General features: G+C 44.9%; 1 protein-coding gene across 7 annotated transcripts in view; it reads right to left on the bottom strand.

Moving 5' to 3' along the window:
- Positions 1 to 13,299, bottom strand: part of DCX (doublecortin) — an 80,370-nt gene that overhangs the window by 16,809 nt on the left and 50,262 nt on the right. For 4 of the 7 annotated variants that reach the window (XM_085570538.1, XM_085570539.1, XM_021525249.4 and 1 more), the window contains exons 4-5: positions 9,252 to 9,354; positions 5,345 to 5,482 (exon numbers count right to left, since the gene is read on the bottom strand). In XM_085570538.1, coding sequence (XP_085426664.1) covers positions 5,345 to 5,482; positions 9,252 to 9,354 — 241 coding nt within the window. The remainder of the gene's footprint in view (positions 1 to 5,344; positions 5,483 to 9,251; positions 9,355 to 13,299) is intronic. The other 3 variants (XM_085570540.1, XM_021525252.4, XM_021525253.4) reach the window with 1 other exon arrangement.

The raw sequence follows: 13,299 nt of genomic DNA, 5'->3' as shown, positions 1-13,299 counted from the left end.
AACTCTGCAAGAATCCCCAATTTCCTTTCCACAAACAAGAGTGGAACAACAGCAGAGGCAGTGTGCAGCAAAATGGATGCAATTGCTGCAGGGCAGAACAGAAATTCCCTAATACAATGAGAGTTTTAAGTGCTACAGCAGGCGTGTAAATATTTTATGAGCATCAACAGAAAAACAGATGTGACATCCACATCAGAAATGGAACGAGATGGATGGATATCATTACAAATACAGCAGAATTTTGCAGCAGGAGCAACAATGAAGAAGCCCAGTTTAATTTTCTCTGCCTGCTAATGAAGAATAGTGTTAATAAGCAAACTTGCCTGCATTTCCTTTGAACTGAAATGCAAGAAAATAACAGGAGGCAAAGAGCATGTCCCAGGTGGTGCGTAACACTGCTGCTCCACTAAAATCTGCTGATGATTTAGGGTAGCTCAGGATCTCACCTACACTCAGCTGTTTGGAACTGTTCTTTAGAACCAGGTTTCATTTTGATTCTTTGGGGTTTTTTCCACCATTTTAGTCTTTGTGCATTATGGCTTATTCATGGCATTGTATTTGTTTTGCAACATCAATTTACCTTAAAGTGCATATATCATATCCTTTAATTGCAGGAGCAGTGCACCTTTTTCCACAGGATCCTCACCTCCCCCTGTGCAGTTTGTACTCAGGAGAGAAATCAGGCTTGTCCAGCACAGGAGAGGGAGCATGGAGAATATTCCTGTCATGTTTGAGAGGAGAGATCCAGGTAAACTGAATTCTCTCTCTGCTTCCTTCACAGATATTTCAGAATCACAGAACGGTTTGGGTTGGAAGGGATTTAAAGCTCATCCCATCCCACCTCTGCCATGGCAGGGACACCTTCCACCATCCCAGGCTGCTCCAAGCTCTGTCCACCCTGTCCTTGGACACTTCCAGGGATCCAGGGGCAGCCACAGCTTCTCTGGCATCCTGTGCCACAGCAAAGAATTTCTTGTTAATATCTAAACCTGCCCTCCTTTAGCTTAAATCCATTCTCCCTTTGTCCTATCACTCTATGCCCTTGTCAAAAGTCCCTCTTCAGCCTTTTTTGAGATGCTTTTTAGGCATGTTTCTCACATGGAGCTGTTCCCTGAGTGTTGCTTAGGTCTGCTGGGATGGCCTGGGCTCTGGATCCAAATTCCCAGTGGTGATAAGCACCAAGACCTGCAAATGAGGTTAGTGAGATCCATCTTCTGAACTCACATTGCTGTCCACAAACAGAAATGGAAAAAGCAGGGTCCAAGGCTCACAGTGAGTGCTTAAAATGTGTGGAGATATCTATTTTTACTGATTTGTTAAATAAGGTTAATAACCTGTGCTTGATTGGGGTTCCCAGGATTCTGCAAATGAGATCCCAGTCTGAGGAGCCTGTACACCACAAGAGTGAGAGGAAGGAACATGAAATACAGGGTTTGAAGTGCCCCCAAGAAAATAAAGAAAGGGAACAAGCAGAACAAGGACAGCAGGAAGCAAATGTAGGAACAGCAGCATGTTCAGAGAGCATGAGCCATCCTGCCCTTCAGGACAGAAAAATAAACCCTCAGGAATGGAAGAACTCAGACTGCACAGACATCCTTTGCTCAGGCACCTCCAAACTTCCAGGCACTCAGCTCTGCAGTGCTGGCACCCTTTTCCCCGTGTTTGGTGAGGAGATCTCTCCTGGGTGTGCCCTGTGGGCTGGAAGTGAGCAGGACAAGCAGGGGACAAACAGGGGACAAGCTGCTCTGTCCCATGTGGCTTTGAGAAAGCTGACCTGGAACAGAGGCTGGACAGAGCTAAAGAATAAAGCAGGGATTTATTAAAAGGTTCTCCTCCATGGATCCACCTTGGGCAGCACCAGAGCCCAGCCAGGGCTGCACCCAAATGACCCAAAATGGTCCCAAAATGCACGAGCGCTCCCGGGGCTCTCCCTGGGATCAGTTCTGCTCCATTGGCACTTGGAGTTCATTGTCCCATTCCAGCTCCAGCCCAGGCAGCCCCACCCTGCTTGTTTTTCTCTCTCCAGCCCACGCTGTTTGTGCTCCTGGGCTGAGATTTGGATCATTTGTCCTTGGTGCCCAGCTGGAGCAGGAATTGTTTTGTGTCCCTGCTCTGTGCAGAGAGCTCAGCATCCCATAATATGAAGCCCAGACCCACACACTAAAGCAGCACAGAATCTGAAAAATATAAAAGCCAAAACCTGAGACATCGTGGCACTCCCTGGACATCTGCTGCCTTTGGACACACTCATCCATAATGACCCCTGGGAGCAGCCCTGCAGCCAGGACAGACAGACACTCTGGGTCTGTTTGCTAATTGTGCTGCCTGCTGAATGTGCTTTTGTCCCTCTGTCCATTAGTGGACTAAGACATTAAGGTCCTGCAGCAGCCTCAGAGCCCTGCTCGTATTTTCCCCAAGTCAAATCAAGGCAAAGACATTTTCAGATTTCAGTTCAGCTACCTGTGATTATTATGTTTTAACAATCATAAGCTCTCCCATCACAGCACATGTTTTTATACAACTGAACCCTTGTTGGGCATGTCAGTTAATGTAAGATAAATTCAAGTTTTTATAACAAAGAAAGAATGGCAAATGACATCATTATTTTCTCTCCTGTATTTCTCCCCTGAGATTTAGCTCTGGCTTTTGCTTAGCCTGACTCCTTGTTGGAGCAGTCTGTTAAAGAAATTCTGCCAAACTTCATGCTGACCCTAGTCCATTTAAATCTCATGGATCAGAGCAGAAGCACAGAGGCTTCTCCCCTTATGCCCAGCTTTCCTCTGCCATGTTAGGAGAAGGAATTGGCTGGTGCCCTGCAGGTGTGGTTTAGTATGGATTTCACTGCTCTGAGCTGTGTCTTTTGGCAAAGCTGACTCCCCAGGAAGAAAAAATGAGGTTAGAAATACATAGAAGCTTTGTAACTCCAATTTTGCCAGAAATCCACTGGCATTGCTTAGGAAGTACCAATACGGGTTAGGTGCCAGTGAGGGAAGGGAGGAAGGATTTCCCTTGGGAATACAAGGATTGGGGTGAGCTTCCATTTCCTTAGAGCAAGGAGCCACTTCTTTGTTCTGCATTAATTAATTTAATTTTCATTCATTCATTTAAACAACTGCATGGTAAGAGAAAAGCACCGTGCCAAGAAAACAATGTTTAAATTGCTTCTGTGGAGGGTTCAGATTCCTCTCACACAAAGATTTCCCTCCAAACCTGCACAGGCATCAGTGACCACAGATGTCACAATGGCCTTGGAGCCCTTGGTGGGAAAAAAGGGATACAGAAACCTACACAGAAAAGAACTGGAAAGAACAGAAACAACACAAAACCAAAGAAACACCCGTGAGTTTACACATGACAACCACAGCAGAGTGAAAGACAACAAAGACAAAAGGTACAAATGGGTAAGAGAGCAAACACACAGCAGAAATATTATATATATTTGAAGTAAAACTGCTTTTAAATAGTTTCACGCATTAAATGGGTGAGATTCTGGGGAGAAAAAAATAGGTCAGATCATCTTTTATTAATCAGACTTCATTCAGTTTTCTTTGCTTTTTGAATGTGATAGCTCCAAATCTCATCTAAATGTAAATATTGATTCTTAAAAGATGTGTAAATCCACTTAATTTATTACCAATTCAATACAAGAATACAAAATGGTATTTTTTTCTCTCTGTCCTGAGAGAACAAGAGTCTTCTACTAAAAGAGCTCAGTCTTTTTTATTCTCATTAAGCAGGACAAGGGGCACTTTTTCCTTTATTGAAATTACAGGAAAGCACGAAAGACTCTTGTCTGGACTGATTAAAGAAACCTGATTTGCTCTTCATTATTGACTTTAACTCCAGGAACTGGTTATTGTTCAGCCTTTGTGGTTGTTTTAATCTCCCCCTGAAAAGCTCTGCTAAGTGTGTTCATTAAAGTTCATCAGATGAGTCACCATCCTGGGCCTGGAGTCGCTCAGTCAGTTAAAATCAGGCACACAATAATTGCCATTTCATATTAAACTCTATGCTCATGCAGTAAACTCTAATTCTGGTGGGAATCAGCACCTGATGCTTGTGGAGAAAGTTTAAAGCTGCTCATGCATGAGCTGACTCCCCCATCACTGAGTGTTACTTTGGGGTTTTTGTAAATCAACATCACGTTTCCCATCGTGCCTTCAGTGTGCCCACACAGCTTCAGCAGGCATTTGGGGTTGTGAAAGTGGTTAAACTCAGGCAAGCCTGACTTTGAGAGTAGCCAACAATGGAATCTTGAAGAAAAACTTTATGAATCCACTTAGAGATAAATATTTTTTAAAAAAAATACAGAGTCTTGGCATTTGCCAACCAATCTCACACTATCTTTTTAGGTAGCTGAAGAACACTCACAGAACTTAAACAAATAAACTGCTTTCTGGGGGAAATCCTTCTGACTACTGCCAAGAGAATTTTCTGTCTAAGAATCCCATTTCTACTGACGGTCAGCTGTTGTGTGATGCTGCCATGCAATATGCAGCATGTTAGCATGATGGTGAAAAGGAATTTCTGTTTTCTGTCACCTGTGTGGATGCTGTGGGACACCTGAACTCAAGCTGTGAAGCTCTCCTGGAATTGTGACATGTTTAATGATGATTTGGCCATTTTATTGAGAGACCATGTCTGGTTCTTTTTTGGAACGGAACAGGCAGGCAGGTGAGAGATCAGTCATAACCCCAGAAACTCCCCATGACTCTAAGAACTATCAGTTACCAGAATTACTGCAATAGGCAGCCCAGCCTTGGCCTGGCAGCCCTGCAGCTCTCCACGTGTGCTGCCAACCCAGGTGCTACTGAAGGAGGAGGGAGGCATTTCAAACAGTGCAAGCTGCTGCAGCAAATTAAGATTCCCATTTTCCCTCTCTTCCATTACTGAATGAGTGTCTCAGTGTCACATCAATAAACCCATCAGCAGTTCTGCAATTGCAAGGTCACTGGTCTCCTTTAAGTAATGATTGCGAGGAGCCACTCCTGACCTGTGCAATAATCACTATTTGTTTGCACAGGAGGCTACCCTAAATTTCTATCTGCAGGGATCATCTGGGAGCACTGTGGGCCTTGATTTCCTGCCTGGGGAATAGAAACTTCTTTTAAAATAGTTTTGAGGAAGGAGTCTGTGTGACTGTGGCTGGAACAACCTCAAGCTACAACCGCATTTCACCAACCAGGAGATTCCTTCCCAATCTTCATTTAGCACCCCTGTAGTTTCTGGTTTCCAAAAGACACCCGAGTTTCCTTTGCAAACAGAGAGAGTTTGTGCCTTTCCAGTGGCACAAACTGGAACAGTGAAAGCCCAGTGGAAGCCAGACACAAGAAGAATCACTCACCATCTTGGTGGTTACCTGAATCGGCCGGGGACTTGCTGCGGCGCATGGGCGCGGGGCTCTTGGCCGAGCTCTTCTGAGGGGTGGGGGAGGATTTGCTGCCCGTGGCACCTGCTGGGCTCCCCTTCATCACCCGGCACTCTGGGGAAACACAGACCCACCTGGTTATGGCCCTGCTGCTCCCTGCTGTGAAACAGCCACGGCAGCTCAGTGCCTGGTCCCCAGAGAGATGCAGGAAACACCGAGGGCAAGGGAAAAGCTGATACCATCCCTTGTTCTCCAGGGCTGAAAGGAGACTCTTCAAGGGCAGGGCAAAGAGAACAGCTCTGTCACCCTGATTCTTAAGATTTTCTAAAGCCTTCTGAGTTCACATTCTGTTAGAAAACCTTCCCACACAATTTCTATAAACAACATATTGTTTTGCATTTCTTCATGGGGGTGGAGAAACTTGATGTACTGGTGGTTTGTCCAATGTCTTTGGAGAGGTGGCCCATTCACTCTCCAATCCATTGTCACCTTTGGAAAAGTTGGGGTCAGAGAATAAACCTTCTTCTTTACCTTGCAAATAGCAGTGGCTCACGTTGTGCTTCCACGTGTCCTGTAGTGACACAGCTCTGCTCCTCTAGAGGAGGTGCTGAGACTCTGTGAGTGTCAGGCTGGCTCCTACCTGTGTCCTACCTAACATTTTCTGCCCTTCCCCTTCCCTGGGCTCTCATGAGCAAAATGAAAACGTGCTCTGACTAAGGGAACACTCGGGCCAAGAAAATCCAGTTAATTTGCTGTCACCCTTCCATGAAGACCCAGTACCAGGAATGGTGAGTGCCCTTTCTGCAGGTGCAGAAAGCCAGCAAACAGCTTATGGTGTGCTGTAAATAAAGTCTCCAAGTGGCAGATGGGGCAGCTGCCCCAGGAGGCTTTCACCCAGCTGGAACCAGCCTCTCCTGCCCTCAACAAGCTGCAACTTTTCAGATGCACAAAGCAAAGGAGACAAAATGGTTTTACAAAGCACATCCTCTGTCCTGGCCACTCGACCCTTTCAGCAAGGTTTGTATAAACAAGCCCAGCAGATTTATGTACTGGAAGATGTGAACAGATGAGGACCCCTGTTGTGCTTTCCTAAAAAATAAATAGGCCAGGAAGAGTGGAAAATGTAAACATGATCTACAGAGTCCTGCAGAGGGGAAGTGAAATGCTAACAAACCTCCACGTGTCCAGGATTTCAGGCATGCCTGATCTTCAGAACCAGGCTTTATTTACATTGAGAGCTAACAGAAAAGGAACTTTCCACCCCTCAAGTTATTAACTTAACCCAGTTAAAAAGAAGGCAATAAAAAAGGGATTTCCTTTTTGTCAAATGTTAGCTGGTTCCACCTCATCTTCTCCAACAGCTTGTCTTCACCAAGATGTGAAAAATGTGTCTTTTTACAGATGTGAATTACATGTTCCACAGGCAGGCAGTTTTTTATGGAAAGTTCAGCTCAGCCCCACATGCTCCACACTGGGGACCCCCTGGAATGGAGCCCCCAAAAGAATTAAGGCAGCACAGAGCAGATAAATAATTGGTCAACCAAAAGCAAACTGTCTGACCTAAATGTATGTGTTATTTAATTATATATCAGTGTATCTACGAAAATGTAATTGCCTTAAATTTTCCCCCAGGCTTTCCTCATTCTCAGCCAGCCAAGGCTCCACCTCTGCTCCTTCCGGATGGTTTGAGAAAGAGTTTTGCTGTTGGGCCATGCAGCAAAAGAATGTCAGGAGAGGAGGCCTTGTGCTCCAGGGATGCTGCATGGCAAGAATTAAACCTACAGTCAGCTTATTTTCTCTCCTGCTAAATTAATTTTGGAAATTGTAAATCAGAGGTAGAAAAAGTTGTGGGGTTTTGTCCTTCAAAAATACTTGAATTCTCACAGATAATGTCACAGAAAGGCTTGTAGAGGTCCAGCCCCAATATAGCCCCATTTTTTTATACATGAAGAGCAGTTCTGATCTTGTGGGGGGACTCAAAGGGTGTCAGGCAGCTGTGTTTAGTCACCTGAATTACTTACCAAAAAAACCCCAAAATTGAAAAGTAAAAATACTTCATATTAGGTCTTTGCAAGAGCTTCCAAATTTATGTTCTTCCCAAGGGAGTAATTCCTTGGAAGGAAACCTGGCTTTTTATTTTCCAGCACAGAAAGGCTGACTGAGGAATTCCTCCAGCTCAGCCCTTGGCAAGTGTCAGCACACCAGAGGCAATCCCTGAGCTTTTGCAGGAGGTGGAAACCTGGCTGTGCTGAGGTTGGTGTGAAAAGGCCTCTAAAATGTCACCAAAATGTGACATTTCCATCATGCTGAAACCAGTGGGTACAAAAGGGACAGAGCAATGTCATCTGGAAGGTGCTCAGCAGCAGAATTAGAGGGTGGAAGCTGTGGTGGGCAGCCAGGAGGAAAAAGATGACATAATCCTCTCTTGTGCTGTTTCTCTTTTTGTTTCCTGACGTCCTGCCAGAGTGAACATAATAACCAGCAATCCTGGTGTGTGTCATCCAAACAGGCAAGAGGAATTTGCCCATGACAGAGGAGATTTTATTAAGTGACACTCATCTGCAAAACCTCAGGATTTACAGCTCTCCTGGCAGCATCTGCCTGGGAACGAGGAAGGGTGGTGGGTGTGCAGGGGGAAGCCTGCTGAGGCTCCCTGAGAGCTGCCAGGCTCCCCTAAACACCTCTGGAGCAGCTCACTGCCTTCCCAGCAGCAACTCGGCTGCTTCCTGCCAGAGAAAGCCAAGCTGCAGAAGTGAGCAGTGCCCACAAGAGCTGGGTTTTCCATCCAGTTGTTCTGCCAGGACTGCATCCAAGCTGTTTTCCAGCCTGGAGCTCCCTGTGGAGCTGACTCAAGTGCTGAGTGGTGAAAAACAACGTGAAGCTCAGCTTACAGATCACTTCCCCAGCCTGACACAGGCTTAATTCTCTGCCTGCAAAGTCTCAGCTGAACCTTGGAAACTTCCTTTGAGTTATCCCAAGACCATCAAATGGGTTCATCTGGAGTACACAGGTCAGAAGGACCAGCACTAAAATAAAATCAGGCTTGCAAAGGAGTAATAAAAAACTCCGTGTTTGGAGATTAGAGGCTGCTTGGCTTCCTGGCATCCAGCAAAAATCCTCTTTGGTCCTCAAACCTGAGCCAGTTTGCAGCACACAGGACAGGATGGGCCTTGTCTTCCTTACACAGCACACCTAGAGCTTTGGGAAGTGTGCCTAGATGGTTGGAGACCACATTTTTTTAGTTTAAATGGTTAAAATGACATCAATTTCCTCTTGCTGCACTCACTGGCACCTGCAGACAGGTGGATACAGTTGCCAGGTGGGGTGGGTGGTAAGTCCTACAAGCAAGCCCTGTATATTCTGTAAAATCAAAGATTTCATGGCGTAATTGATCACAGAGACTCACATTATTACAGACTTCTGCTGGCAATGGTGACAAGGAAAAATAACAGTGCTGTCCCAGTCATGCCCCCAAAAAGGGAATTATTGCTCTGCTTTTTGAATCAGCTGAAGTAAGCAGTGGAAATGTGATCTTTTTTTTCAACTTGTTGCTTGCTTCCATTTTTAATATGCATGTGTCTACATAAGGATGATTAGTTCTCAAGAAAAATGCATCTATCTGAATGTGATTGGAGAAAATTGAAAGTATAAACACTCCCAGATTTTGCACTAAATGTCAAAATGCTGCAGGAATTAATTTATTCTGAATATACCTCAGTCAGTAGTTGCCCGATTATAGTACTGCTGACTGGATAAGTATCCCAAAAGGACGTAAAATTCCATGTAGTGGGTCTTAAAAGCCAGAAGAGAAGCATGCAGCATGGTGATCAGATAGGAAATGGGGATGCAATGCAGCAAGAGCGCAGTGTGAGTTTGATGTTACCGCTCTCATCCAGGGAAAAGTCGTCCTGTGCGTAGCGGAACTTTTCTGGGCCACAGGCGATGAACACATCGTCATCCCCGAAGAAATCGTGCAGACAGGTCACCTGCAGAGAGAGCAGAGGTGTTCATGGCAGGGTCAACTGAGGGGCTCAGCTTTGCTGAAGCAGAAAGGGGCTCTGCCTCCCTGCCTCCCCCAGCCCAAGTGAACGTGCTCCTGCTTCCCCTAGGGCTGCTGCTCATCACACACTCCCCGGAGTCATTAAAAAAAAAAAACAAAAAAAAACCAAAAAACAGAGATCAAAACCCCAAACAAATCACTTGCAAGTTCTTGGAGGTTTGGCATTTCCCACCCAGCTGACAGGATATATCAGTCACCCGAAGGAATGGCACAGACACATCTAAAATAAGAGCAGAGGTGACCCCGTGCCACGCTGGCAGTGGCACCACTGCCTGTGCTAGGGGATGCCTTGGTACCCACAGAGCCTAAAACATCAAAGAATCACTGGGTATGAGCACAGATGTAGAGCTGTGACTCCTAAGCAATCCTGATGACAAATTTTAAAGGCAAAATGTTTATCTGTGCTATTGGGACAGACCCAAAGCCCAACAGGACAACATTCTCACCCCGGCACCATTTAAATCCAGATTTACTGCAAGTGTTGTGCCAGCCTCTGCCTCACTGAGTGCCTTGCTCCCCATTTTTGCCATCCTCAACAGGAGGAAGTTTTACCTTGCAGCACCTGGAGCTCCAAACTCTGCCTTTCATTGCAGCATCAAACAGAAACAAAGCACGAGATGTGGGAGCCCCTGATCCACAGATTTAATCAGAGAACTTGTACTTGGGAGTTTGGAAATGTGAAAATGCTTTCAGGTTGCTGAGAGAAAAATTTAAAATCCCGTCAGGCTGGGAGCTCCTCCCCATATCCAGCTGGCAGAGATCTGCAGATGATGGACTTGCTTTAACAGTTCCTGACAATATCCTGATATCCTGATATCTCAGGTATATCCTGAACAAATATTGTGTCAGGAGCAGCAAAAACGTTAATCTGCAATCACCCCAGCGTGGAACAGCTCCAGCAGAGCCAGCCTGGGGCACCCAGCAGAGCCCAGGGTGGCTTCCTAAAGCTCCCCTTTCCCAGAAACCATCCCAAGCAGCACAGGGTGTTTGGGAGGGAGGCTGAGAGCTGCTGCTGCTGACCAGGGTTTTCCCCTGCCTGGGCACTGGGAGGGACTGGGGAGAGCCCTGGAGAGAACCATGGGCAGCTCGCTGCAGGCAGAGCTGAACTTCAGCATCTACAGATCTCTTGGAGCTGGACTGTGAAAAGTTAATTTCAAGCTCTAATAAATCAACTCTAAAGAAGGCTTTTGGCTATCTTAATAATGCTCAGTATTTCACACTGGTTAGTATAATGTATAATTAAAGCACTGCCCGTGAGTGCCAGCACTGGTTACAATGCCAAACCTTAGTGAAAAGCCTGGTTTTCACATTGCCATCACTTTCAAAATGGAGCAGGCTGAAATCTGCTGTGGCTTTGATGATCAGAGTTAGAATTTTCTCTGCTAACTCCAGTGAATTCCTATTTCTGTTTGTCTAAAATTAGATTGAAAATAGCTAACTTCATCTATAGAGAATTCTCCCAAAGAAAAGATGACATTTCAAACCAGCACTTGGTATTACAGCCCTCCCCCTGAGGATGTGTGGCACTGGTTCATTTGCAAATAATTGGGTTTGGCTCAGCACACGAGTTCCCATCTGAATGCTAAGTACTACACTTGTGCCACTGAAAAGACCCGTGGGTTGCTCTGCTCCACTGTGCAGTTAAATTTGTGATCTAAACTTGGCTCAAAAGGCTTCAAAAATTTCCCAACCTTTTGCATGAAATCAGAAAGAACCCACAGATGCTTTTTGTCTGCTTTTGTTGTTTTCAGATCAGAAGTCCAAGTGTGGATTTTGTGCTCGACTGCCCACAACCACCCCAAGCAAAAAGAAAGTCCAGGCAATCAAGAAAATCTCCAGATCCAAGGGTCCAAATGCCATGGAGAAGTCCCAGCGTGTCCAAGGAACCTGAGTGCATTTCAGAGATCCTTGCAATTCACTTTTCTGCACTGCTGTCCCTCCAGAGAGCAGTCATTATGTGTATTTTATGAACAGCTGGCTGAGCACTGGAGGCGGACAGAGAATTCCATAATTTACTTGCTGAGCTCCAAATATTCAGAAAACAATCACTTCTGTCTTTGCCTTATTTGTTCCTTTTTGGTTTCCTGTTGTAACTTCTACTACTAAGAGCTCACCACAACACAGTAGAAAGGACAACCAAAACCCAACCCCACTCTCCTTAAACAGTACAAAACATTGCAAAATTCAGGAAATAACTGGGCTCCTGCACTGTGGGGCCTCTAGCTCTTTAGCTTATGTTCACCACGTGTGTGGTATTTTCTATTTACCTTTTGTTTATTCAACCCCAGCCCTCGATCACTGCTCTGAGTCCCTGAACATGTCCCAGATGGGTTCCTGCCCACAGGATGTCACTGGAGTAAACTTCCTTTGGGAAAAAAAGTGACTTCTCTGCTGGATGTGAGAGCACCAGAGCCAGCTTGTCTGAGGGGTGCATGGAAAGAAGAATCCCACCAGGATAAATCCCTGGATTTGCTCATCCCTGAAGGACATGAAGCTGGGGCCATGCTGGGATAACTGGTTTGAGAGCCCATTAACCAGTGTGGAATGTTTAAAGGTTGTTCTTGACAGGCAAGGCCAAACCTCTACCTGCAGCAATGCTGTAAAGACTTTTAGTGACTCCCAAATAACATTATTGGACTTCTCTCCATTCCTCAGATGTCTTTTTTCTGATGTTTTCTCCATATAAATAAATAAATAAATAAATAAATAAATGTAGTAGGAGTCTCCCCTCAAGCAGTGTGGACTTTTTGAAACAATATTTTCTGCTTTTGCTTACTCTATCACTCTAATTATATCCAATAATTCCCCTGGAAAACCATGAAAAAAACCCAAAAAACCAAACAAACCCTGAAAGAAGGATCATAGCAACAAAAAATTTACCCCAGACAATAACCTGAAAATATTTTTTTTAAATGCTCTGTTTTGCTTTAAGTTATAAATTTATTAAAGCACAAGACAAAACCCAATAGCAGCCAGATAGTGCAAGGAGCAATGCTGCCACTTGAAAATGGTGATTTTGTTGGTGGCTGTTGTCATGCACCCTCAGCAATGACACCAGGAACCAGCAAAACAGGAAGAATTTGTCTTTCTGCTGTTTTCAGTCCACGAGCATTTTTCATCTATAACAAAATTTAAACTATGTTTATAGCTACAGTAGACAAGATAAATAGCATTGATTTCCAAGCATGCCTTTGTTTAAGGGAGGATAATATTGAATTTGAAATTCAGGATTGAAAGGACAATATTGACTTGGGAAAGGATCATACTGCGTGAATGTTTACTCTCCAATTCCTGTAGCTTAAGCAATTCCAAGGAAGGAAATCATATCTTCACACCCCAGTCGATGAGGCACAAATTTATTTCTTACAAAGTCATTATTTCTGATAGATCTGATGGTAGCATTTTTCTTTGAGCCAAAGTCTGACCTTTAAAAGCCCTTATAATATATATTGTGGAAGAAATAGAAGGTTGTAGAGATTAGTTTGAAATTCCTTAGGTTTTGTTTGTTAAATTAAATCCCTCTCTGCTTATATGAGAAGAAGCTTCCCTGAGAGGACAGCCTGGCTGGGATTGCTGCAGTGACACTCCATCCGTGGCTGCTGCAGCAATTTTAATTGCAGAGAGGAAAAACTGCAGCCTTGTGAGAGCTGCTGAGCCCCTGCCTCATTTTAATACAGCACGTGTAGAACTAAGCATTTTTCAGGATTTTGACAGAATGGAGCTGGCCTCACACACATCCCTGGATGTGAGCTCCCAGTTTGCTGAAATGCTGTGCTGGCACAGGCAGAAATTCTGAGTTCCCCTGGAAAAGCAGCAGTAAAACCACAGGACCTGCAGTGGCACTGCCTGTTCCCAGCCTCCTCCAGGAGGC

Source organism: Lonchura striata, chromosome 4A, assembly GCF_050655825.1.
Source record: "Lonchura striata isolate lonStrDom1 chromosome 4A, ASM5065582v1, whole genome shotgun sequence".
Taxonomy (NCBI): Eukaryota; Metazoa; Chordata; class Aves; order Passeriformes; family Estrildidae; genus Lonchura; species Lonchura striata.
Note: the sequence above shows the minus strand (reverse complement) of the source record. Positions and strands in the feature narration are given on the sequence as shown.